Source organism: Nanorana parkeri, unplaced genomic scaffold (genome assembly GCF_000935625.1).
Source record: "Nanorana parkeri isolate BGI_ZX_2015 unplaced genomic scaffold, ASM93562v1 scaffold201, whole genome shotgun sequence".
Lineage (NCBI taxonomy): Eukaryota > Metazoa > Chordata > Amphibia > Anura > Dicroglossidae > Nanorana > Nanorana parkeri.
This window is the reverse complement of record NW_017306469.1, coordinates 1,194,199-1,219,566: the sequence shown is the minus strand read 5'-3', so window position 1 is coordinate 1,219,566 and position 25,368 is coordinate 1,194,199. Positions and strand designations below refer to the sequence as shown.

The window sequence follows — 25,368 nt, the reverse complement described above, 5'->3', positions numbered from 1 at the left end:
CTGTCCTGTGTTTGGTTTACTGCTGCCAAAACCAGTTGAACCTGTCCCATTATAAGATATACTGTATATTGCCGTGATATTTTTTTTTTTCCAAGTCTGTATAACATGTTACAGCTTTCACTGACACCTTCATCATCTTACATAACCAACACTAACAGCCCCCACTTGCAGTGAAGCCTCATCATATTATACATGTTACACTTTTTCATTGACACTTCCATTATATAAAACCTATTACAGCTTATAGTGACACTTTCAGCAAACAAGAAACCACACTGACAACTCTACCCTGCATTGACACCTCCATCACAGCATCCCTTCACCCTTCTCTCCCTGTAATAAACCTGGTGGTTCCACAGTCTTATTGCTTCCTTCATTCCTTCTCCTTTTCTTTTCCGTTATCCTCTCTGTATCTTAGAAAATCTCTTCTCATTAGCTTAAGATTGCCCCTGGTCCCTTCCTCTGGAGCTGGATACTCCAGAGATTAGAGGGAGCTAATTATTCGAGCAGCCGAGCATCTTTCCCTGGTGCAGCCGGTAATGAGGATCTCTGCTCCCCTGTTATTTTTTATGCCAGCTTTCACCTGCACTTTTCAGCCAGCTTGCTATTGCCATTTGTGTGGAGCCTGTGCATGGGAGACAGGAATCTCTGCTATCTTGGGATGCACAGCTGTTCTGCTGGTGCACGGGTTGCTGAGCACACAGCTGTATGGGCTGTAACTGGTTAGCTGCAAGCAATACACATGTAACTCCAGGACAAGGGGAACAACATGCTGCTCCGAGAGTAAACAATTCTGTTCTTCCCACTTAAGATAACAGACGGAGTGTTAGAGCACTTAGGGCCATGTTTAATAAGTCATAATTTTCCAGTAGACCTTCTGGTTCTACAACTGTTCGACAGGCCCATAGGGAGATGGGAGCGGTAAACTGCATTTAATTCCTGTCTTATGGCAGAAGCCATACATATGTTGCAGAAAAAAAGAGTTCAAAAGGCCTTCTAAGGTGAGGAAAAGTTCAATAAATCTTGCATACGGTATATCTACTGTTACCTATTTCCATGGTATTTTAAGTCAGTGTTATTGAAGCAAAGATTACTTTGCAGAGCCTTAGCCAGATGTTACAAATCCAGCATTTCAATATCTCGGTACACCCAGGCCTCTAGATTTTGTTATATGAGTAGAATTTCTGAATATTACTTGAGTTGGTAGAACTGATACTTTCCACCAATGACTTGGGTATGTATTGAAACCTTTGGTATATTTAAAATGAAATTGCACTCAGGTGGAAACTAACTGATTCCCACACATCACTCAACACTGCTTTATCTTGTAATAACTTATATGAATTGATCATGCCCTGAACGTTGCAGAACGTTAGCAGAATGTTTGGGACACTAAAAATATATATGATGCTCTACATTTTATGTCCAACATCTAAATCAATGCTTATTTTCATGTGCTAGTATGAAGGGGTAATGCACCAGTGTATTTAGCTGATTTGTTTTTTTTTGTAGTACATTTTTTTGGCTGAAGTTGACAGCTGCAGGCATCTATAAATTCCCAAAAGTATGTATTTTGCTGATGAATTGTTCATGGTCTGCATGACGTGAGATGAGGCAAGGGTGTCTCTTTTCTTTAAGTATATTAGCACTAAACACTCTCTTTCTCATCTCAGAAAACTGGAAAGTGTGCCAAACCTAAACCCAACACAGGTAGCTTTATACACGGGATAATGACCCATGAGACATTGTAAGAAGAAACAGGTTACTAGGGTTATTGCTAGTCAGTGGCAGCCAAAATGCACTGCATTTTAAAGAAGAACTCTGGACATTTTAAAAGCTTTCCCTTGCTGTGGAAGGGTTAGGTGCTCATTATTTATTCACTCACTGCTGTTTGGCATCTATAAGAATAGACCAAACAGCAGCGAGTAACCTGCCAGATGTTGGATCGGCTGAGTCGAACTGAGCATGTTCGGCCGACCCGAAGCCACATGAAGCCACCCGATGTACGGCTGATTTCGGCCGATATACTGCTGAAATCAGCCATACCAGCCTGAAGTGAATAGCCGAACAGCGTTCGGCTCACTTCACTTCAGGTCGGTCTTTCACTCGTCTGCCTACGGCAGCTTAGTGAATAGACCCCTGTATAAACTGCTATAGGGTTGTGCTGTGTGGAGAAAAAAGAAATACAGAGGCCTTGTATGTCTTTTTTGTTCTCCAGCAATATGATATTGGTTGGCTCCGGCCACTTGCAGAGAGATAAGCGTTCCTGGTTACCAGCTAATCAGGGACACTGATCTACAAACAGCCTAACTCTTCCAGGCGCTCCGGGAGTCTCCCGCTCCCGGCCGCCCAGGAGAGAAACACTGCTTTTTCTTTTATTATTCTGACACGGAGACGTGTCAGAATAAAATGGTTAGTCACTGTACTTTCTCCGATCAGGGTAAACTGGCTCAGCTTCTTCCCCCTTGCCGCTTCATAGACATAAATACAAATACTCAGCATCTGAGGGTAATCTTTACCTGCAAGTCAAACCTCTCTCTTATGCCTGGGGCTACTCAATCCTTTACCTATGTACTGTATGTGAATTTAGACGATTGAATGCCTGCAAATGGCTCAGGACAGGGTTATTCACAAAAAGGTGAAGAGTTTGGAGAAGGAGGGAGAGGTGAACAATCTAGGACAACATAGTTGAGCTGGAAAGCAAGCTTAATTATAGAGTGTTTCCAAATCAGTTATTTTGACCTAGATTGTTCACTTCTCCTGCCTTCTCCAAACTGTTAACCCTTTAGTGAATAACCGTGTCAGTGTTTGTACCCTTTCTACATGCCCATTTCTGTGACTAAAATATCAGACAAACTTCTGGAAGATGATAGTGGAAACATGTACAATTTACATGCAAAGGCTTTAAAGATCTGACATAATCATAGCAAAACAATCACATGGGACATTAAAGAAAATAGCTTATGAATGCACTCAGAAAAAACAATTGCATTTGAGAATAGTAATGTGTATCTATCCACATCTAGTGCAAATAACACTTTTATTTTAGAAAACAGAAATATTAAAACTTTTTGGGAACGTAATTGACTGTTCCTAATAAAGATTACCTTAAGCAAAGTTGTGTTTAGCAGTCAAAGATGAACTGTATGACACAACTGGTTAGTACTGAAGAGCAAGGATATTTCCAGAGAAAAAAAACTTCAAAAACTGTCCCTATTAGACAGTCACATTCAGAAACTATGTAAGAGATAATAATAATAAAAACGTCCTACCTGTCTTAGGTATAACACTGGTAGTGGTAAGGCTGAACACTCCATGCGCACCACAGTTAGCTCAGTGCTGAAAAAGAGACACAAGGAACATAGTTATAATCTGTAAGCATAGAAAGAAAAAAATATATTTGACTATGTTTCGTGTGATTTTCAGAAACATTTCACAAACAGCCCCCATTCACACCGGGGCATTTTTGTGAGGGTTTCTTGAAACCCAACAACGCCGAACATGAAGAATTACATTTTTTCATGCCCATTCACACTTGAGCTTTGCGTCACTTATAGCTTGAAGCTCGAAAAAGTCCAAGAGGCTCTTTTCAGACATGTCCCTAGAGATGCCTGAAAGAACCTGTAAAAAAAGTTCCAAAAAAAGCTAAAACCGCTTACATGCAAGTGTGAAAGGGGACTATTCTGCAGCTGTTAGGTGTCTGTGCTTATTACAAATAAAGTTAAATGGTCATAGCACCCAATAATAGTTTCCTTTTTGGTGGATGCTGATAACTAGGTATTTATTCCAAGGACCCCAGGATTTGCCCTGACCCTCTTCTTCCCATCAACTCTTACAGAATAAAACCCCCTAATAATGGCATTGGCAAGTGGGCAGACCTGTGATCCCATTTAGTGTTCTTTCCACTGTAATCTCTGAGAGATACAAGAAACCAGTGGGTGACTCAACCTAGCCATATTTACCAGAAACTGAACCACAGGTTGTCCTCTAAACTTGTTTAACTATAAAAGCAAAACTTTTTAATTGGGATGCAGTTAAAGTGCATATAAACCCAAAATCTATCAGATCTATCGGTTAGAAAACCAAACTGCCAATGGAAGGAAAGCACATGGCAGGCTGACAACGCCACTGCTAATTTCAAGCCAACAGCTTAGTGTTGTCAGCCTGCAACAGGGAATGCTAAAATTGTCAGGATCTTCAGGTAAGAAACCTATGCAACAAGTTCACACAAAAAAATAATTTGTCTTAAGATAACTGTATACAGTGTGGAATGATGCCAAACATGCTGGAAATAGACTTTGAGTTCTCAAACTATGGTAAAATGTGTACAGTGGGTCCTGTGCATCTGGAGGAATGCTGGATGCAGATTTTCTTTCTCTGAATATGCTTATCATGCCATAGTATTATGGTTGTGCAAAGTAGTCATTTTATGTTCTATCTTCAAGATGAACAGATTGTTCAACATACAACATATTTATTTAATTGCTAAATAGAAAAATACATCAAAAGTTTTTTTTAGATCTTGACTACAGAGCCACTAACATCTCATCCTAGACTGTCCTGACTTCCAAGACTTCAACCTAAGATCATAAGTCGAGGTTTAATTTCCTGTCGCCTTTTGATGTTCACACGTCCTTGTCATCTTGTCATATTATCAGAAACAGAATTGCTGGGGGCAGGCTTTGTAACTGTATTCCTCATAATAATACATGCAGTCAAGTACATCATTTCCTTGAAATTTGGCTATTAATGGAAGTCAGTGGAAAGCAAAAAAAAAAAAAGTTTAGAGTGCAGTAGTCCATAACCAGATATCAGTCTACAGTATATGGTCAGATAAGTTCAAATTAATTCTGATTGGATGCTTTGGGTCATTGAACTAGATTCATTGTTCTTTTCCTTACTGAATAATTTATGTCTCCAGGGTATGGGTGAAAGCTGTAAATCTGTCATAAAGGAAATATCTGTGTGAAAAACCTCAGATTCAATTTACTTTTTAGTGATGTCACTGGCTAGGAAGTAGGAATAAGGAAATGGCATTACAGTGTTGATATTTGGTCTATTAAAGTGACACTAAACTTAGGCGTTAAAACTTAAAAATGCATTAAAATACCTGAACTATTAACAAAAATGTATCACTCGGCTGTAGATTCTCAAATCATCTCTGAATTGGTGCTGACACTGTCCTTCCTTCTGGAGGGAGGCTACTGTTGTTCCCCATGGCCCCTGTGTGTGTTGTAAAGTAGTCACCGCTCCAAGCTCGCTCCTGTGATGGACTACAATATCACGTTTAGTTTACTAATTTGTTTTGAGATTGTAGTCCATCATGAGCGACAGCTTAGAGGGAGCAAGTTGGCCTTCAATAAGACTAGAAAGTGCTGAAGTTTACAGATTAGAATTGGAGGTTTCACAGAGCTGAATATAGTGTACATGCAGGTACCTCTTGTTATATTTGTCCCAAAGTAAGAGGAAAAAAAATATTTTATTACAATCTTAACCCAGCAAAAAAAAAAACACATAAAAGAACCAGCATTCAATCTAAATAAATTAAGAATAATAAAATCCAAGATCTTAAAGCTGTTTACAGTTGTATTCAGTGATCCATAAAGTGCAACAATAATTCTCTCTGCTGAAGTGGATAAATTCTGCTTTGAGTGACACCTCTCCCTGTCTGTCTGCGACACCACTCTCCCAGACCGCACTCACCAGATAGGGTGGACCATTGTAAAGGAAATGTTCATGAAGCAATCAATAAAGTGTTAATATCCACTTCCAATCCGTCCACGGCATTCGGCTGGGCTGTTCTGCTCGGTCTCTCTGTGGGACCGAGCAGAACAGAAAAACAGTTAAAAAAGTAGAAAAATAAAAATAGAAAACGATTGTGTGGAGCTAGCAATGACAGCGAGCTCCGCCCAACAGTTTTCTTTGTCCGGTGGTTCTGCTGCCGTCAAAAAAAGAAGAAAAAAAAACCCTAACTCTCCCGGGCGCTCCAGGAGTCTCCCGCTCCCGGCCGCCAAGGAGAGAAACACTGCTTTTTCTTTTTTTTCTTATTCTGACACGGAGCCATTGCTAGATGCATTGCTAGATTCCTATTGGCTATTTCAATTTGCAATAGCCAATAGGAAACTAGCATTGTACCCGCCCTCTGCTGCTGTCAATCAGAAGTGGACCTGATGGAGAACTGCAGCAGAGGGCGGGTGCAATGCTAGTTTGCTATTGGCTATTGCAAAATTAAATAGCCAATAGGAATCTAGCAATGCATTCCTATGGCCAAAAATGTATTTATTTTTTCTATTCTGAAAAGCAGTGTTTCTCTCCTTGGCGCCAGGGAGAGTTTGCTGTTTGGAGATCAGTGTCCCTGGTTAGCTGGTAACCAGGGACGCTGATCTCTCTGCAAGTGGCCGGAGCCAGCCGTAAGATCACGACTGGCTCCTCCCAGCTGTCAGAAGCAGGCTGTCTTTCAGAGCGGCTCAGCCGAGCCAAGGCATATGAAATCGGCTCGACTGAGCTGCTCGGCCATGTTTGAGATCTGTACGGGTCCTGGGGCCGAAGCTAGCCGAAGGATCGGCCGAAGCTATGGCTAGATCCTTCGGCTGCTTCGTGAATAGACCCCATAGTAAATATTTACTATGTGCTCACTTTATGAATGAACAGGAAGCAGCTCCGCACAGAGGCTTCCTGTCCATTCATGACTGGGTTGATAGTAAATATTTACTATCTCAAGACTGTGAATGAACTGTACTGAGAGCTTCCTGTTCATTGAGTGCTGGGGCTGTAGAAAAAGACTCTCTTTTCTATTTTAAAAAAATATTTAAATTTTTTTTTTAAAGGTTGGAAAAAAAGTAATTTTCAGTTTCATCCTGAAAAATTTAGAAATTTTGGTTTTGGTCTAATTTGTGAGTCTGATAGTGAGAACGTACTTACATGAGGTGAGAGCACATGCAGCACCTCTGTAATGTGTGTTGCTGTTTCTTCCTTGTTTACCCACAGGTTTGGGTGGGTCCTGTACAATGTTCTATTCCTAACTGTAGTAGTCAAGAATGAAGCTTTTCTGTTGGTAAGGGGGGTCCAAATCACATGACTGGCTAAAAATAAGTACAAATCCTCTGGCTGTTAAAACTGCCACCACAGTGTTTTTTTTAAAAGTGTATTTGGCTGTTTATGTGGAGCTCAGCTTTAAAGCACAACGGTGGGGTCCTTGTAAAAGTACCCATACAATGGGTTCCTGTGCTGCTCCTGCATTGTATGTGATGACAAACAAGCATTTAATCCTTGGAGTGCTGAGGGGGGACCCTGCTGCATGGGCACATTTAAAAGCATCTGGTTTAGTAGTCCTTTATTGATGTCCTACTGTCCCATAAACAGGAACATCAATTATATGAGCTTTATACAAGGTTAAATTACATTTTACAAGTAATGAACATGAGGTCTACAATGCAGCCCTGACAAGAGCTATAACACACACCATATATCATAATGTACCATGACGAGAGTGCACATTGTAAAGGTAATTATGTCAAAGTTATTTTCACAAGTGAAGTTCTCTTTTTTTATTACGGTTACCCACCCCCCTCCCATTCAATTCACTGTGCTGAAAATGTCATTTGGAGTCACCCCAGCAAGTCTTATGCCTCCAAGAAAGAGGCAGCACACATTACTTTTTACACATGACAGAGGATGGCGGCGAAGTGCAGATGGGTTACAAGGAGCAACCTGGCAGCATTCATTTCGGTTGTTTGGAAAATGTGACTGGCATTTGAGAAATCTAGGTGTCTGTTCTGCTCAAGTGAAAGACAGCAAAAAGTGGCCCAGAGGAGATTAATCCCTAAATGAGCATGTTAACACCTTCGTCACTGAACAGCAGAGACACCTACAGTATGTCACATCCAGCATTTTTCAATAGAAAGTCCTTTTTATTAAGTTTGTATTTTTAAATGCAGCAGCCCCTATAAACTAATTAGAATTCATCCTGTCCTGGATTGACTTCAACATAGTAAATTCTGATTGGTTGCTGTGGGATACTGCAATTAAAACTGAACTCTGGGAACAAAACCTTTTATTCAAATATATCCCACAATAGTCACAAAGGATATACTGTAAATACATTTTGTGTGCACCAAATGCCTTTAATAACCCAATTATTACCTTGTAAAAGTAGCAGACATCATCACTGTGCTGCACATAGGCTGTAAAGAGAGCAGAGCTGTGGGAGTGACCCAACAAGCCCCACCCACTACAACCTGCCTGCAGAAAACTACAGGAGGGGGAGGAGAATAGACCAGTCAACTGCACAAGGAGATAGAGCAGTCTGACTGGTCGTTATTACAGTCACCGCTCACTGCGGGGAAACGATCGGGAAGTGAGCGGATCGGTGCATGTTTCTGGAAAACACTCACCTCATACTTCTCGTTTAATAATGGTGTCACCCGATTTTGTCTGCTCCCGCAGAGAGAGGAGAGGGAGTTCACCAGGCGGGATGAGGTATGCCGCCGGGTCCCCTCCTCTCTCTTGACATTGTTGGGCTCTCAGTCCCGACTTTTTAGAGGGGGTGACACCAAAATGACTGCCAGTCATTTTGGTGTCACCCCTCCAATGGTGTCACCCGGGTGCGGGCCGCACCCCCCTTGTGACGCCACCGATAGTAACCAATCAGCTTCTCTTTTTACTTAGATTGTTCAGATAAGGTTTGAAAATGAAAAATAGGAGCTGGTTGGTTGCCATGCACAACTGCTTCAGATTTTGTCTGCTCCAATTTTGATAAATTCTGTATCGTTAGTCCACAACAGGAAGATTGTCTGTAGATAATTACAAATCTTTTGGCTTGTAAAACAGTAAAGAGTTATGCAATTGAACTGCATAATCAGCTACATGTTTTGCATGTAGACTGTTCCTGTTCTGCTTGAAGTCTACAACAAAGCCATCATCTTTACACTCTGTGGTTTTAGTGTTTCTTGGCTCCTGACTAATGAGAATCCACATAGTCTAGAAATCCTCGTATACCTGTATGAAGTGCTATAAAGACTCTTTGCTAGAGTAAAGCTTATTGGGGCAAAGCGCTAACTTTACCTGTCTCAAAAGATCGTTTTAAGCATTTATTTAATATTTACAGAGTTATTTGCCTATTATACAATCATACAAGTACTGTATATACATACACATTCTAGGGTCATATCAGTGATGACCACTTACAATTTCACCTCTATAGTAAATAGAATTTTGTACTGGATGGTAAGGATACCGTAATAGAAGCCAAGAGATGTTTTGTGCGCACTGTAAACATGAACAACATGTACTTTCCACCAGTCCTAATCACTTCTTTTAGGCTGGAAGACACTATTCTGGGAGCATCTGCAGATCAACAGATGAATGTATAACACTATTCACTGACTGAAAGTGTTTTGCTGTCCTATTTAAAAAGCAGCTCTGGAAAACTAGTGAAGTCAACCGATGAATTGTTAATTCCATGCAGGTACTATTACCACTGCACTAAGGTCTGAAAAAGCATTTAATTCACCTTTATCAGATTCACTGCAGCCAGATTTGAGCAAGCTCCCGCACGTGCTTCTTGGTAGAACTACATTTTTTAGGAAAGTGCTGTACTAAAGTGAACTACAATGGCAGAGTCAGAAATACCTGACCAGCATATCTTTAGGATCAACAACTGGTACTTGCAGAACACCAAATTAGAGACAAGGCAATTTTAAACAGTTGGGTGAATGGGGGGCATTACAACTGTCTGCATAAAAAAATACGTTCTAACTACTAAATAGGACTTTTCCACCAGGAGTGCTGGTTCATGGGGCCATTGAACAAAAGCTTGACTACACGATTTTCACGCAAACTAGTAAGTCATATTGTTTACAATTCCTAAATATATATCAATTTTATTGGATACAAAAAACTGAGATCTATAATTACATCTAAATACACAAGAGTACAATAAAGCATGACCCGAACCCAGAAAATCATTTTTAAAATACCCAAGTAAAATGTATAACGATGCCTCTATATACACTCTACCATGTAGCAACTAGTTGAGAAAAAAAAAATCATACAATTAAAGTAAAACACTTTGGACAATGAAGCATATTAATAAATTGATGTAACCAATGTCAAGGATGGAACCACTCAGTCATTATAAATAAAATATCCTGCTGGGGAGGACTTAGGTTAAATCACATTAAAGTGACACTAAACTCAGTTAAAGGAGAACTATGAAGTGAGTGAAAATCATTTATCCTCATAGTTCGAGCCGACGTGTGACAATTAAACTGTCACTACTCGGCTCAATAGATCGGGAAGTGAGCGAACGCATACCATAGCTCGCTCACTTCTCGATCATCTCCCTGCAGAGAGCGGTGACTGTCAGTCATCACTCCCCACACAGATTGCCCCCCTCCCTGCTCCGATCCTCCAGCGCTAACAGAAGGAACAGACGGGGAGGGGGCGGGTACAGCTGGCTTTGCCTCTAGATAGGCAGAGCCAGCTGTCATTCACACAGCTGGGTGGATCTTGACAGTATTGTCGGGATCTGTCCCGGCTGCAGCGGTCTCAGTATACCGCGAGCTGTAGCGCGTGATATACTGAGCTTTGGTTCACGGGAGGATGCTAGTATATGTCCTCCCATGACCCTTAAGAGAACTATGAGGAAAAACACTTACCCCATAGTTCTCTTTTAATTCTTAAAAATACACTCAAGTACCTTAACCATTAACAAAAATATATCTTATTTGTGTATCATTTTGCTGTAAATCCTCAAATCATCTCTGAATTGGTGCTGACACTGTCCTTCCTTCTGGAGGGTGGCTACTTTATTTCACCATGGTCTCAGTGCGTGTTGCAAATTAGCCATCGCTCCAATGATGGAGTACAATCTCAGTGCAAATCAGTAAACTATACATGAGATACATTTTTGTTATAGTTAAGATTCTTAAATGCATTTTTAGGATTTCATTCCTGAGTTTGTCACTTTAAACAAAGAGAGAGAGAATGCCAGTTAATATGCAGACACCGGAATACCGCTCTAACTAAGAGTATTTAACACACACTTTGATATTTGACCTAAACATGGTGAATGAATGAATCTTGTTATCACTAAAAATATGTGTTCTTTGATATAATTTTTATATTATGTATGGGTCAGGGTTTTTCTTTAGTGTCATCCAATGTATTTAGAGGTAATTATTGCTCTGTGTTTTTATATCCAATAAAATGTTATATATATTTATAAATTGTAAGTGGTGTGGCTTAAAAAAATACATAGGTTGCCCTTCTCAAACTCTTCTTTTTAAAAATATGCTCGTTGTCTGGCTCTTCTGCTGGTTCAAAGGCTTCAATACATTTAAAGCAGAAGAACACAGATCAAGAGTTCTGACTTACCATTAAATTTACTAGCTGTACGCTTGTTTCGGGTCATCTACTTATAAAGAATTAAAGCTGGAGATACACAGCTAGCATTTTCTGTAGGAGATGAGGACAGGTTTCCTTTAATTTCAAGTTGTGACTGGAGTGTACCTTTAAGAATTTCATATACTGTTTGATAACATTAATTCCTTGTGCATTGCTCTCACTGCTGTCAGTCTGCGAGTTATAGTGTAGCAGGGACGGGATTGCTGAAAGTTTCATGATTTGGTTTTATCAGACCTGACATGTACAGCAGTATATTAGAAAATAATACTGCAAATCCTCCATATTCATCTTTTACCAGACTTGTATTGACTTTTATTGGCAGTCCCACAGAGAGGGTCCAGATGGTATTGCCTGCAACTGTAACAGGAAAACATCAACCACAATACCTTTCCAGCACTTACTCTGGACTAAAACCCTTATCTGGCTCAAATAAAACAGAACCTGAAAGGTCTGATGTCTGATTTCTGGCGCCACATCCTAATCTCTGAAATAATTGTGTACGGTTGAGTCCAGAAATACGCTATGCTGCACAGTTATAATAATGACAGCTTCTGTTATTCTGCTATTATCTGAAACTGTGTTTAGCATTCAGTTAAAACATAAATTTATTATGATATGAAGCCCTATAAAGTGTAATAAAGAACATTCACTGCACAGAGAGGCAACAGAGTTACAAACCACTACACAGAAAGAAGCAAACTATAAAGAGAAACTCTTCTTTGCAGATAGTCTGGTCACATAGCACAAGTCGAGCACAGTCACAGAAAAAGAACAGCCTTTTTTTTTTACAAGGAGACCACATTGCCTTTATTGGCCAGTTAAATGTGGAAGACTTAAAAAATAGGACCTTTGTGTCATATTCACCTCCTTAGCAAGTCTCGATTTGCTAGTTTTCTTCATATAATCAGCCTGTGCATGAGGAGGCTACCTTGCCTGACTGACATTTTGTTTGATGTCCACAAATCCACAAATGATTATTTATGTGGGACTACTTTTATTGTTACATACACACATCAAATTTACATTTAAATTTAGAGTTCAGATTCTGAATATTTCATGAGATCAGTTTGGTATCAGCCGCTGCGGTCTATACAGGTTAATGGAACCAACTGTACATCTAATAAATTAGATGCAAGATGGTCAGGGGGCTACAAGAACATAGGGGGTACTGTACAACCAGGGCCGGATTTCCCACAAGGCTACCAAGGCCCGGCCTCAGTGCAGCAGGGGTGTAGAATTCTATTCGCCGAGCGGGTTGTTTTTTGTACATTTAGCCCTGCTTCAGGCAAGCAGAGCTAAATGTAGAGCTGGGAAGCTGCAGCTCATTTTGTGCATGTAAACCCGGCGATGCCGAGATCACATGTTTGCAGCATGCTCATCCGTGTTCCCCTGATGCACCCTCTCCATGCTCCGCCACCCTCCTTGCTGCAATTTTTGGGGTCCCCTGCTCTTCTGGGGGACCCGTAACCACAGCACATTCGTTCAGGAAGTATATCAAATATTTATTTAGTTATTCGTTCAGGAAGTAGAGTTGAAGATGTGTGTTCTCCTCTCTGCTCTGTGTGAACACTGAGACGGGAGAGCTGCACTCGTTCTATTTCAGCTGTCGCAGGAGAGCCAGCACAGTGCTTTGCTCAAACTCCTGTATTGGAGGTGACAGGTTCAATAAAGAGAACATGTCACCTCCAAATTCTGCCACACAGGCTTGTTAGCTCATGTGTGATAGCAATCAAACTAGGTGAAAAAAAATAATGAAAAATAATAAAAGAACAATTCAAAATAAATAATAATAATTAAAATAATACAAAAATAAAATAAAAAGTGATAAAAAAGTAAAAAATAATACAATTACAATTGTGATTGAGATGCTGGCATATGCGGGAACATTCGGGTGACAGGGAGTCTATTTTCGTCATACCCTTAAGCACGAGCTGTATGTTCTTGTGGCATCCAAAGCATTCACAGGCACCAGTGAAATTGATCTTAGGTTCTGGGGGGGTTCCACCATAGTGTAGTCAGTTTGTGGCACTGGTAGGTAAGATAGTGCTGAAGCAAGTGGACAGATTATGAGCTCACATTTTAGTCTCAGCCAGAAGTTCCTTCCTGGATTTTGAAATCAAGCAGATCTTCTGTATGGGGTTAAAGATAATACAGACAAGTAGAGCGTGGGAATATGGATGGGTTCAGATTTGTTTTTAGGATATTAGCATCAAAGCTTATGTATTTTACATTTACATGGGGTCACATCCTAGCCATGTCTCCAGCCAGACATTTTCCGTAAAACACTTAAAGCAGAACTCCAGCCAGAAAAACAAAAATACATAAAAATGAATAGCTCATTAAAAGGTAAAATTCCAAAAGCAGCTTTTGCTGCCATATGCACCATCAGTAGAGCAATTTTCCCCACAATACTTTTTTTCTGCCACTAGATGCCTCTGTCTAATGGTCAGCATCATTCAACCCACCCCAGGCTGTAACTGGGCAGTGAAAAAAGAAGCAGTACAGCAGGCTAATGCTCTGCCCCACCCCCGGCTGCCTCTGCTCGCTATCCGCCTCCCTCCTCACCATGGTTTTCAGGGTCCCCCGCTCTTCTAGGGCACCCAGGACCACGGCACTTTCATGCAGGATGGAGAGCGGGGAGCTGTCTAATGGCCAGCATCATTCAACCCGCCTAGGCTGTGACTGGAGAGTGAAAAGAGAAGCAGCACAGCAAGCTCATCCTTCTGTTACTCTCTTCCAATGAAGATACTTTTTGTCAGCACATTGGCTCATTTTTCTGCTTCTTCCCCTCACACTCCAACCCTGCTGTGCAAGGAATGCAAAAGGCCTGATACCAAGTCAATATCAGATACTTACATTGCTTTCATTATAGTGTAAAAATACATTTAATGATGTATTAATGATTACAGAGCAGCATTCCTTTGTGTCTTTTATATCTACCAAGAGATCAGTTTAGCCCGACTCCGCGTAAATTAAACATTTTTTCTTGCAGTGGGGCTGCCCCCACTTTGCAAGTGTTGACTGCTCACTTATGCCTAGGGAACAAGAAAAAAAAAGTTGTTTTCTATATAAGTTATTGAGCTGAGAGATAGAAATGAATAAAAAGACCATTTTAAGAATGTAATTATTTTCTGTAACGCCTGTTTAATTCTCACTTGTTATATATGCTATACCAGAACTATATCCTTATTTTAACAAAATATTTAACATTTTAATGTATTTTTTTTTTTTATCAACAGACCATCTGGCTCAGGCTGTGCCCCCAGAGTGAGGAGAGGATGGGGAGCGAGGGAGCGAGCAATGCTTTGGGTCCTTTGCAAGTTGGTGTGCACCTCATTGTGCTGCTTTGTATATTCAGACACTCAAAGTGCAATGCTGAAGTGAATACTGGCCAGTCCCCGGGGATGCACATTCCGACCAGAGGAGAAGGGAACCAGACAGATCCAGGACCTGGTAGCAAGCATCAACCTTTGGTTTTTAATCACATCTACAATTTTAATGTCCCTCTGGGATTTCCCTGCACATTGGAACCTGAATCTCCAGAAGAAGCAAGCTGGGTATCCCAACAATCAGATAACACAGCAGATGCTGAGAGTCAGATAACCTTTACACACAGTATCCGAGTTCCACAGAGGTTGTGTCAGTGCTACACAGCCCCTCATGCTGTGCAGCATCTCCTTAGCAGAATTGAGGCTCTGGAAAGGGAGGTGATGCTGCTCCGAGAGCGCTGTAATGAGAGGGGATGCCAGGACGTAGAAGCTACAGGTATGAATTCTTGCTTAAGTTCCAATTATTTAATTCTTCACGCGCATATATTTTTATATGCATATTAAAGTTACATTAATACATTTGCGGGTGATTGGAGAAAAAGGATATGAGATGCCCACAGCAACATATTTCAGCTGTCACTTGTATACTTTTAAGTCAGTAAACGCAGCTGTAACATGATGCAAACAACAGTTCCAGCTTTCTGACAGTTATAAATGTGCTTAGCATATTAAGCTGATTCTGGGCTTTGTGGACATCAAGCTTTATCAAATCAGTTCACTCAATGTAACAGTTGAATTGTGAAAATTATACAAAATATATAGTAACTGTGAAAGCCAACCTAGTTATACTAAGCGTTGGGATTTTGATGATGGCAACAAGTGAAAATTAAAATGTGTTTACCCATGTCCCTGAGCTGTAACGTGTGCCTAATCCTTAAAGTGATATTAAAGTCAGAAGGTTTTTAAGTTATTTCAAATGCTGATTAAATCACTTACAATGTATGCTGTTTCTTGATGCTGAATAGTTTTAGTTTCCTGCAGAATCAGCTGGTACCCTGAACACTGGCCCTGATATCCTGTTTAAGGCCTGGTTCACACCTGGGCATTATTCAGCGCTGATCGAAGCGCTGAAAAACACTCAGCAAGGGAAATCCCATCATTTACTATGGGCATGGTTCCCACCTCGGTGTATTTCAGCCTGTGGAAACGCGCTGAAAAACGCCCTACGCTCAAACAAGTACAGGAGCTTCTTTGGGGCGTTTTTCAGCGCGTATCCATTGTTATTCCCGAGTGTGGCTCGGGGTTAAAAAAGCGGTAACCCTCTTCCGTCCCTTGCGAGCGTCCACGTCGCAGGGGGGCGCAACCGGCGGGAAGTTTGAAAGTTTAAAAAAAAAAAACAGAAAAAAAAGAGAAAATAAAGGAAAAATTATTTTTACAAAATCATACAGCCAGGGAGGTATGAAAACGCGAAAAAAACGAGCAGAAAAAACACGGTACGCCTAGGTGTGAACCCAGCCTTAGGGTGGTTCCTTTACCTTGCAGGGTCCTATGTAACCGCCCTTGTGTGTGCTAGTAAGCTGTGTGTGTGACGGACTCCAGTACTCAGGATGAATATGTCCGCCGCTGTATTCTTCCTTGCTCAGGAGATATTGCAACCCGCTGATCTTTAGCTCCCGGTTTCCCCAGTCACTAGCTGGGACCGAGTGTTGGGTGAAACAAACTCTGATTTATTGAGAAACTGTGCAACCTTTTATACACAAAGTTATCAGATAAGATTATAATCCCATCACATCCACCCTGCCCTCCCCAGACATTCTGACTGTACAACCCCACAGGGGTCTGGCTGCTAAAGAGCCCCAGCCAGCCATAGCAGGAGTCTGGCCAGACGCATGAGAATGTCATTGTCCTGAGCTCCTTGGAGTACAAAGGGAGCTAACGAGGGTTGGTGCTGACAGTATTTTAAATAAAGTTAAGAGCATATTTTTAGTTCTGTGCCACAAATATACACATTGACACATATTCAGTTGAATTTTTTTTATCCACTTAAGGCCTATCGTAATTATTTTATGTCATGTTGCTGGAGAATGAAGGTTAGTTATCTCTCACGTGACCAGTGGAAGTTTTACCAAAACTGTTTCTTTTTTTGTGTTAAATGCAAAGGGGTAAGAAATGTAAAAATACCCTTAAGTTGCCCATAAACGCCAGAGAACCTTTGTCTAATGTGATCAAGTCAGACAATCTTTGTATCTGTAAGGGTACCGCCATGATCAAGGCCAACTCTCCCTGGAAAACTAGGCAGCTGGGATGGTTTCCTCCCAGTTGATCACTCATGTTTTCCATGGGATAGTCTGATGCCTGCAGCGTTCCCGCTCCTTCCCACACAGGTACAAACATGCTAGTTTGCACCATGCAAGTTTTTATGTTTGTAAAAAAAGATTTTAAGTTAAAAAGCTAATTCAGCAGTCTGAAAATGAATGCATGTAGACAACTTTACTTGGTAGCCTCATCCATTGGATTGCATCCGCTTAGAATTACCTCTGGTCAACTGCTCCTCTCATCGTCCCTGACAATTAGATTGAGCTATTGGGTTAACGAAGTACTGCAAAACAGCTTAGGGTGGTTTTTAATGGAAGAACCTTTATAATTTTTTGAAATTAGCTACAATAGCAGCTTGTACATATGTTGTACATTGATCATTTGCAATACACATTTTTGTTTCGTCTCGCACTTTGCTGATTTTAAAACAAAAAAATCAGCTATTTGAAAAAAATATAAACTAAAAGTCTTACCTCAGAACAAATACAGCAAAGTGTCTACTATTACCATAATTATCCTGAAAACCCTCCTCTGTGTCTTCCATTTCTCTGATTTAGAGGGTTATTCACAAAGCTAGCCGAAGGATCAGCCGTAGCTCAGGCTGATCCTTCGGCTAGCTTCGGCCGCCTGAGCCCTTCGGTTCAGTAGAACCAAAGGACTGCTGTACGGGCTATTCACTATAGCCCGTACAGCTCCCAAAGTTGGCCGAGGGGCTCAGTCGAGCCGAAGACATATGCTTTGGCTCGTCTGAGCCGAGGTGAAACCCGAAGCGGGCCGAACGAATCTGTCAATGCAACTGACCAGAGCCAGCCGTGAGATCACGGCCGGGTCCGCCAAGTTGTTATTCATTGGCCTGGACCTGCTACAAGACTCTAGCAGGTCCCGGCCAAACTGAACAGTTGGGCGGAGTTAGCTGTCACTGCTAGCTCTGCCCAATTGTTTCTATCTTTTCTTAATGTTTTTTTTTTCTTTATTCAATAATCTTTATTTTTTAATGATCTTTATTGTTTGTTTGTTTTTTTCAATTATCTTTTTTTTTTAATCTTTATTTATTTTTTAGGAGTTATCATTTATTCACCTTTTTAAACATTCGGCTCGAACAGAATAGTCGAGCCGAATGCCGCTTGGCGACATTCGGCTAGTCACTCACTATGAGAATAGGCAGAACAGCAGCGAGTAGCCGGAGGTTCTGCTCAGCCGATCCAAATCTTTTTTCGGCTGAGTCGAACTCCTTCTGCACTTCGGCTCAGCTGACAATGCTGAGCATGTTCGGCCGAACCGAAGCCAGCCGAAGCAAGCTGAATACAGCCCTTGTACGGCTGATTTCAGCCCTTGTACGGCTGGAATCAGCCGTACAAGCCTGAAGTGAATAGCCTAACAGCGTTCAGCTCACTTCGAGTAGGTTATTCACTCGGCTGCCTACGGCAGCTTTGTGAATAACCCTCTTAGTTTAATTGTGTAACTAGGGGCATGACTTTTCTTACTCCTGGAATAATCTCTGACTATTTGTTGAAAGAAATCACTTTGGCCATAAAAAACATTCTTATTGGACAGGATAAAGGCAGGTAGATAGGGCTTAGCCTAGAAGATAGGGAAGTGTGTCCATAGTAACAAAAGGAAATTAGAATCTAAGCATGAAAGAGGGAAGATATGAGGATTTTCAGCTAACAAAGCAGGCATCTTGTATTGTCTGCTCTCATGTAGTATGTTTACTTTGAAAAGTTTGAAGTAGTTGATGAGTTCACTTTAAGTAATGTTATATAGCCACATCATCATCAAAACAACAAAAAGCAAACTATTGTGACCAACCATTGACTTCATCCACAGCTCCAACACAATACGTTCTAAGCTTTAGTCTCAGGTATTAAGCTTATCTATACAAGCAGCCTCACCGCCATTCATTTTGTTTCTTTGTATGATACTAGAAAGGAGAGATACTTGTTCATGTATTACATCTTACATTCTTTCAAGAGTCTACACAGTAACTTTAGCTTGAAGTCAACAGCTCTTACATGAAGCCGAATACTCAGTCCATTCACTAAGTTAATATACTGTGTGCATTAAGACTGGATTCAGAGTATTGTGTAAAGGATCTGGCCTGCAGCAGCGTAAGAAAAATCCATAATCCATTTTCATCCAAGTCCTTCATCCTTAACTATGAACTGTTGTCATTCAGTCATGGATTTTTAAAATCCACTTTTTGTCTCCCAAGAGTTGGATCAATAAACAACAATTAAAAAGCACATTTGCGTTATCATAAACTCTGTTTCTATTCTACTCTTTTGTCCTTGCAAAAAAAAAAAAACTAATAATTTTACTGTATATATCCAAAAAATAGAAATTATATGATTTAATTAGCCATGAATAACATGATTCATCCAGAAACTTGGCATAAGGCACATCACATCATCTGTTGGGGAACTACAGGTTCTAGCTATTCTTGACAGTCAGAATTCTACTAGAGGTACAGCTACATACATTGTGGCCCAAAAACAGAAGCCTAACAACGAATCATGTAAAATCTGGCGGTTGTGTCGGGCAAACATCCAAAAACCATTTTCATCCCAGTCTTAACTCTGAACTGCCCATGGAGAAGTCAGAGGAATTGTGCCAATTTTGTGGGGTACAAAAAAATTATGTTGACTAGGATCAATCACTCAATTTTAACTGGCATCCACTACAGCAGTGCTGAAAATGTGTTTGAAAGTTTGCAAAGTATGCATGTTTGGAAGAAAGTGATGTGTTAGCTGTTACAAAGACAGGGCTTGGTGGCAAGAATGGTGAAGGCAATATATAAATGCTTTCATGTTCTCCTTACACCTGTATTGTGTATATGCTTACCTTCAGGTTACCATTTCATTTGTTTAACATCAGGTCACAACTTCAGAACTGGGCAATACCTACCACTGCTGGATTATACATTTTGCATAAACTCATAGAGGCCAGACACCTAACTTTCACATAGCTATGACATTTCCCTGATCCAGGGGATATTATTCTCATCTCTATGGGAAGCCCCTAGCCCTGCCAACTGCAGTCTGGAGGCAGGTTACAAATCAATCCTTAGGGGTTTTTTTGTGGGGGGGACACATGTTTTTTCCTAAATTGAATGCGATTTGGTATTGCTGACACATTCCTTATTGAATAATTTGAAGTGGGGATTCTATTGATCGTTCCACTTTAAGCAAATTGGGCTTGCTCAAAGATCATGGCTGCCGTTATGTGACTCTCAGTGGCTTGTCGTAGAATTAGCTGCTAGAGTCTAAATTTATTCAAGTTAATCAGAGACTTATTTTATTATTTACAATTATTAAGCAACGGCTCAGATCAGACTCAGCATGTGAAGTTCACAGTATCACACATAAGCTTGTCATGATCTAAGTACATACACAAATCAATAAGTCTTCAACACATCTAGTTATCTTGCAATAGTCATAGACATTAAGCTGCAAGCATTCTTAGCAGCAGGATATATTTCCTAGACATGTACATTTTGTTTCATACCAAATGGATATTCTTAAGAATTTCTGTAAATTAGGACATTCCAATGCATCCGAATTTCCAAATTCTAACATGTCTGAATGCTAACCGAATTTCGTTCACAACTAAACTCATTCCGAGATGTGACTGTTCTCTGGCCAATCAGATGGGGGTTTTTGGCTCTTGGGGGTTGCATTACAGACAAGGTCATGTGACTGTTCCGAAACGAAAATTCGGAGGGATGTGAAATCCAAAACACAAACCAAATCAAATTTTGGATCCAAAATCCAAAACAAAATGAAACAAATATTTTGTAGGGTTACATGTCTAATATTTCCCTTAATGCAAAACACAAGTTATAGTTCTATCCAAGGACGTGCAGTCAGGGGAGGCAGGTGAGGCAAAGCCTCACCTAGTATTATGGAGGAAAAAGCTGTCAGCTTCAAGTCTGGAGCTGGCAGCTTTTTCTCCATTCAGATCGGCTTCTATCAGGTTACACATCAGGGAAAGCCTCCCCGCTGTGTAACCTGTCATAGATGGAGAGTTGCCTGTTTTTGACAGGTAGATAGGTTTCACAGCAGCGGGCTTCCCCGCTGCTCGTGTAACCTAACTATTGAGGCAAGAGCTGTCACAGCCTCTACTCTTTGTTAAAGGCGTGAGCTTTGTGGATGGCTTGGAGCAATAACAAAGTGCCATTGGTCCAAGCTGTCCAATAAAAAAAAAGAAAAAGAAAAAACCACTGAGGCCATCGATCTCGATGCCTCAGCAGTGACAAAGAAAGTGAGGGAAACTGAGCTGGAGAATGCCTCACCCGGAACCAGAGGTACCGCAGAGGTCAATGGTTCTATCCAGCACAATCATATGTCAGTATTTACTTAAGGGCTGACCACAAACAGGCAAAAGAATGATGAACTGTACTGATACAACAGTCCAGTAAATTCCGTGGCCACTTTCAGAGAGATCAGCGTCCCTGGTTGCTAACCAGGGACACTGATCTCCAAACAGCTGACTTTCCCTGGCGCCCCGCGAGCCTCCTGCTCCCGGTCGCCAAGGAGAGAAACCCGCTCTCTCTTTTTTTCTGTATTCTGACACGAGCATGTCAGAATAGAGAAGAAAAAAAAAACTCCCATTCAAAAGCATTGGGAGTTTACTATTGGCTATTTCAATTTGCAATAGCCAATAGTAAACTAGCATTGTACCCGCCCTCTTTTGCAGTTCCCCATCAGGTCCATCAGCAGAGGGCGGGTACAATGCTAGTTTACTATTGGCTATTTCAATTTGCAATAGCCAATAGTAAACTCCCAATGCTTTTGAATGGGAGTTTTTTTTTTCTTCTCTATTCTGACATGCTCGTGTCAGAATACAGAAAAAAAGAGAGAGCGGGTTTCTCTCCTTGGCGGCCGGGAGCGGGAGGCTCCCAGGGCGCCCGGGAGATTTTTTAATTTTTTTTTTTTTACAGCAGCAGAGCCGCCGGACAATAGGAAACTATTGGGCGGAGCTAGCTGTCACTGCTAGCTCCGCACAATCGTTTTCTATTAACTTTTTTCTACTTTTTTCACTCTTTTTCTGTTCTGCTCGGTGCCTCTGAGGGACCGAGCAGAACAGCCGAGCCAAATGCCGCTCGGCGGCATTCGGCTATTCTCTCACTGCTGTTCGGGATCTTTCAGAATAGCCCGAACAGCAGTGTGAAGCCTGCCGGAGGTTCGGCTCAGCCGATCCAGATGTTGGATCGGCTGAGTCGAACTCCTTCTGCACTTCGGGTCAGCCGAACATGCTGAGCATGTTCGGCTGATCCAAAGCCACACGAAGCAAGCCGATGTACGGCTGAAATCAGCCGTACCAGCCTGAAGTGAATAGCCGAACAGTGTTCGGCTCACTTCACTTCTGATCGGTCATTCAATCGGCTGCCCTCGGCAGATTTGTGAATAGACCCCATATGTTGCCAAGGTGTTACTGGGGGCAAGAGCATTGCCCCCTTTATCAGGGCTGGAATCAACAGAGAATATACATAAAGAAATGAGCCAATAAAAAGGTTACAGTCCTCATTGAAAAAAATGACTATAAATTGCAATATATAACAAGAAGATATCTAATGCTAGATTTAACTAATATGGACAATTCATAGATATATATGGTAAAATTAGGATAAAATGTTTAAAAAGGTAACCATTGAAATCATATACAGTATGGAATGTACTTGACTTTATTAATGGAGTAGTTTTTGTTGTTAGTGCTCCTTCGGTGTTTTTCTGGTTATAGCCCCAACTTAGAAACTTCTGTAAGTGTGACATGCCCAGTGTTCAAACATTCTATGGCACACTAATCTCCACCTTGGGATCCAGTGCCAGCAATCTACCTCTCTTGTATTGATACAAAAACCTTTAATAATGCTGGTTTTCTGTACAGAAAAAGGCATTCTAAGAGTGGAGTACTGTAATCTTTGTGAGAGGTAATATGTACCTGTATGTGTTACACTAATGGCCCATTTACAGTGTTTCATTATAACCTACGCATTCTGACGGCATATAACGCATGTGTCAAGGTTCCACATAATGAAGATTGTGTATGTTCCCATCGCAGTGTAGTCTTTATTTCCTGCTTTTTAGTATTATAGACGTTGATGGCAAAATTGCAACATGTGTAACATGCACTTTGATGCATTTTCATGTGTTGGCAACAAGTATTAAAAAGTCTTGGTCAGTGGCTGTTAACTCTATCCACTCCAAATACTAATTTAAAAACACTGGAAATGCCCATCAATGAATATCAATAATGCATGTCAACACAAAATGAAAATGCATGTTGATACTGTACATGACAACGCACCTGCTCCAATGCTACAAAAAATGCACCTCTACGCACATGCATAGATCTAAATGGGCCCTCACACATTACTTAGCATGCATTCACTTAACATAAAAAATGTATAGGTCCACTATACATTTCTACATTGAAAGAAAATGATTGTGTAATTGAAATGAGCATAGCTTAACTTTATCCACATTGCTTAAGTGAACATTCTCCCTTAGTACATTAACCCAATGGCTCAGGTGTGTCCTCATTGAAAACAATAGACTTAGTAACATAGGGTAACTGAGCTTATTTCAGCAACTCGGGGATGTGAATCACATTCTCTGATGTGTATATGACCACCAAACGGAGCATGTATTCGTACGGAATAGGATACAGCAATGCGAAAAAATGTGAAAATCATTGTTTAGTTATGTTCAATCAATAAAAATGCAGAAGTCCTGTCAAGCATTAAAGTGTGTGTCAAGTCGAAATAACACAAACAAACATAATAAGTACATCTCTGCAATACATGAACATTTCCCATTTTTGTATTACTTTAAACACTCTGCGAATACAGAAAACCGTTGTAGTGGCAGATATGCTCCTACCTTCCTCTTTGACATGACAACACAGCTCTGCATTCTTAAGCATGTGGTGTCAGCCCTGTCTGATTCATTTCTGATGAATTGCAAAGAACACAGACCTCTCCTCATCTCCTCCATTCCCCCTCCTCATCTCCATAACTCTTTGTGCACAAGCAGAGAGCACAGGATGTTATCAGCTCACAGGATTTCTGCCAAATTCAATGGGTGTTTTTTGCACTTATTGAACAGATATAACGAAACACCTTTGATAGTATATTTAACAGAGCAAAAGGGAGCAAATGTTAAAAGTTCATTATTAAGGTTTACATACACACACACACACACACACACACACATATATATATATATATTATATGTATAATATATAATATATTGTACATTACATTTCAGTACAAAATAATAATACACACTATGGACTTCTTGATAATAGCTTATAGTTTCCACCAAATCTCCAGCTCTTATATATTATAGGAAGATAGATTAGTGCTGTTGCCTGGACCAGCTCCAGTAACCTTTATGATGTTCGATAAATTCTGTGAGATGCAGTTAGGCTGAGAGAGCACAGTGGGTCAAACTATGCGCTGCAAACTTCTGAGAGAAGTCTGTAATGAACGTTGTGATGGATGCACAGACTAGACGGCCAGAATTTACATGAAGGCAGCAATAAAACTATGAAAATGCTTAGAAAACACACAGGAGAATTCTACGTACCGAGGAAATAAAGGAAGGACTAATTAATACTTATCTGACAAGTATTTATGAGAAATGAAGTCCCTGCAATCTCATTACGCGCTAATCTCGGTGCTGTCAGAGCAGAAGGTTGCCAGGTCGATGCAGTGGTCAGTAGGAAAAGTGGATTGTTAAGTGGGAGAGGAAGTTTGCAGTCTGGCGTATTGATGAGTGTTACGGGCTGAGAGCAGGGAGAGAAGCATTACCGATGCCGGAATCAATGTGGAAGGTGAAGAGAGGGCAAACACAGAAAAATGATGGGATGTGATTTCTTTGATTAGGATGTCATGGATGTATGAAAAGAGAAGGCACAAACCGGTAATTATTGTAATACCCTGTGGTGTGAACTAGTGTTTTCCAAATGAGAGGGAAGGGTGGACCCCAGGATCAACCACAATTATAGGATGTATCATACGTGTAGTCGGAATGACGGGAAAGGTACAGATACATATAAAATGATATTATGAAGTAGTAAAAAACTATTTATTTTCTCTCTCTCTCTCTCTATTTTTTTATATTTTATTTATTTATTCATTTTTATTAAATATTTTTTATGTTTTACTTTATTTTTCAGGGGCTTTGGGGAAATATTAGGGATCTAAACAGACCCCTAATATTTCCCTTTTAAAATAGAGAAAGAGATTGAGGACGCGTGGAGCTTGGATGCAGGCGGGTCTAACAGCGGCAAGCGTGAAGTGGGGAGGAGGTGTGGCGTGTAGAGCGTGGATGCAGGCGGGTGGGTCTAGCAGCGGCAAGCGTGAGGCGGGGAG

At 40.8% G+C, this 25,368-nt stretch overlaps 1 protein-coding gene across 1 annotated transcript in view; it reads left to right on the top strand.

Annotated features, from left to right (window-relative positions):
- LOC108786298 (tenascin-R-like) overlaps positions 1 to 25,368 on the top strand; it is a 197,533-nt gene that overhangs the window by 5,984 nt on the left and 166,181 nt on the right. The window contains exon 2 of the mRNA XM_018555557.1: positions 14,663 to 15,171. Coding sequence (XP_018411059.1) covers positions 14,685 to 15,171 — 487 coding nt within the window. The 5' untranslated portion in view covers positions 14,663 to 14,684. The remainder of the gene's footprint in view (positions 1 to 14,662; positions 15,172 to 25,368) is intronic.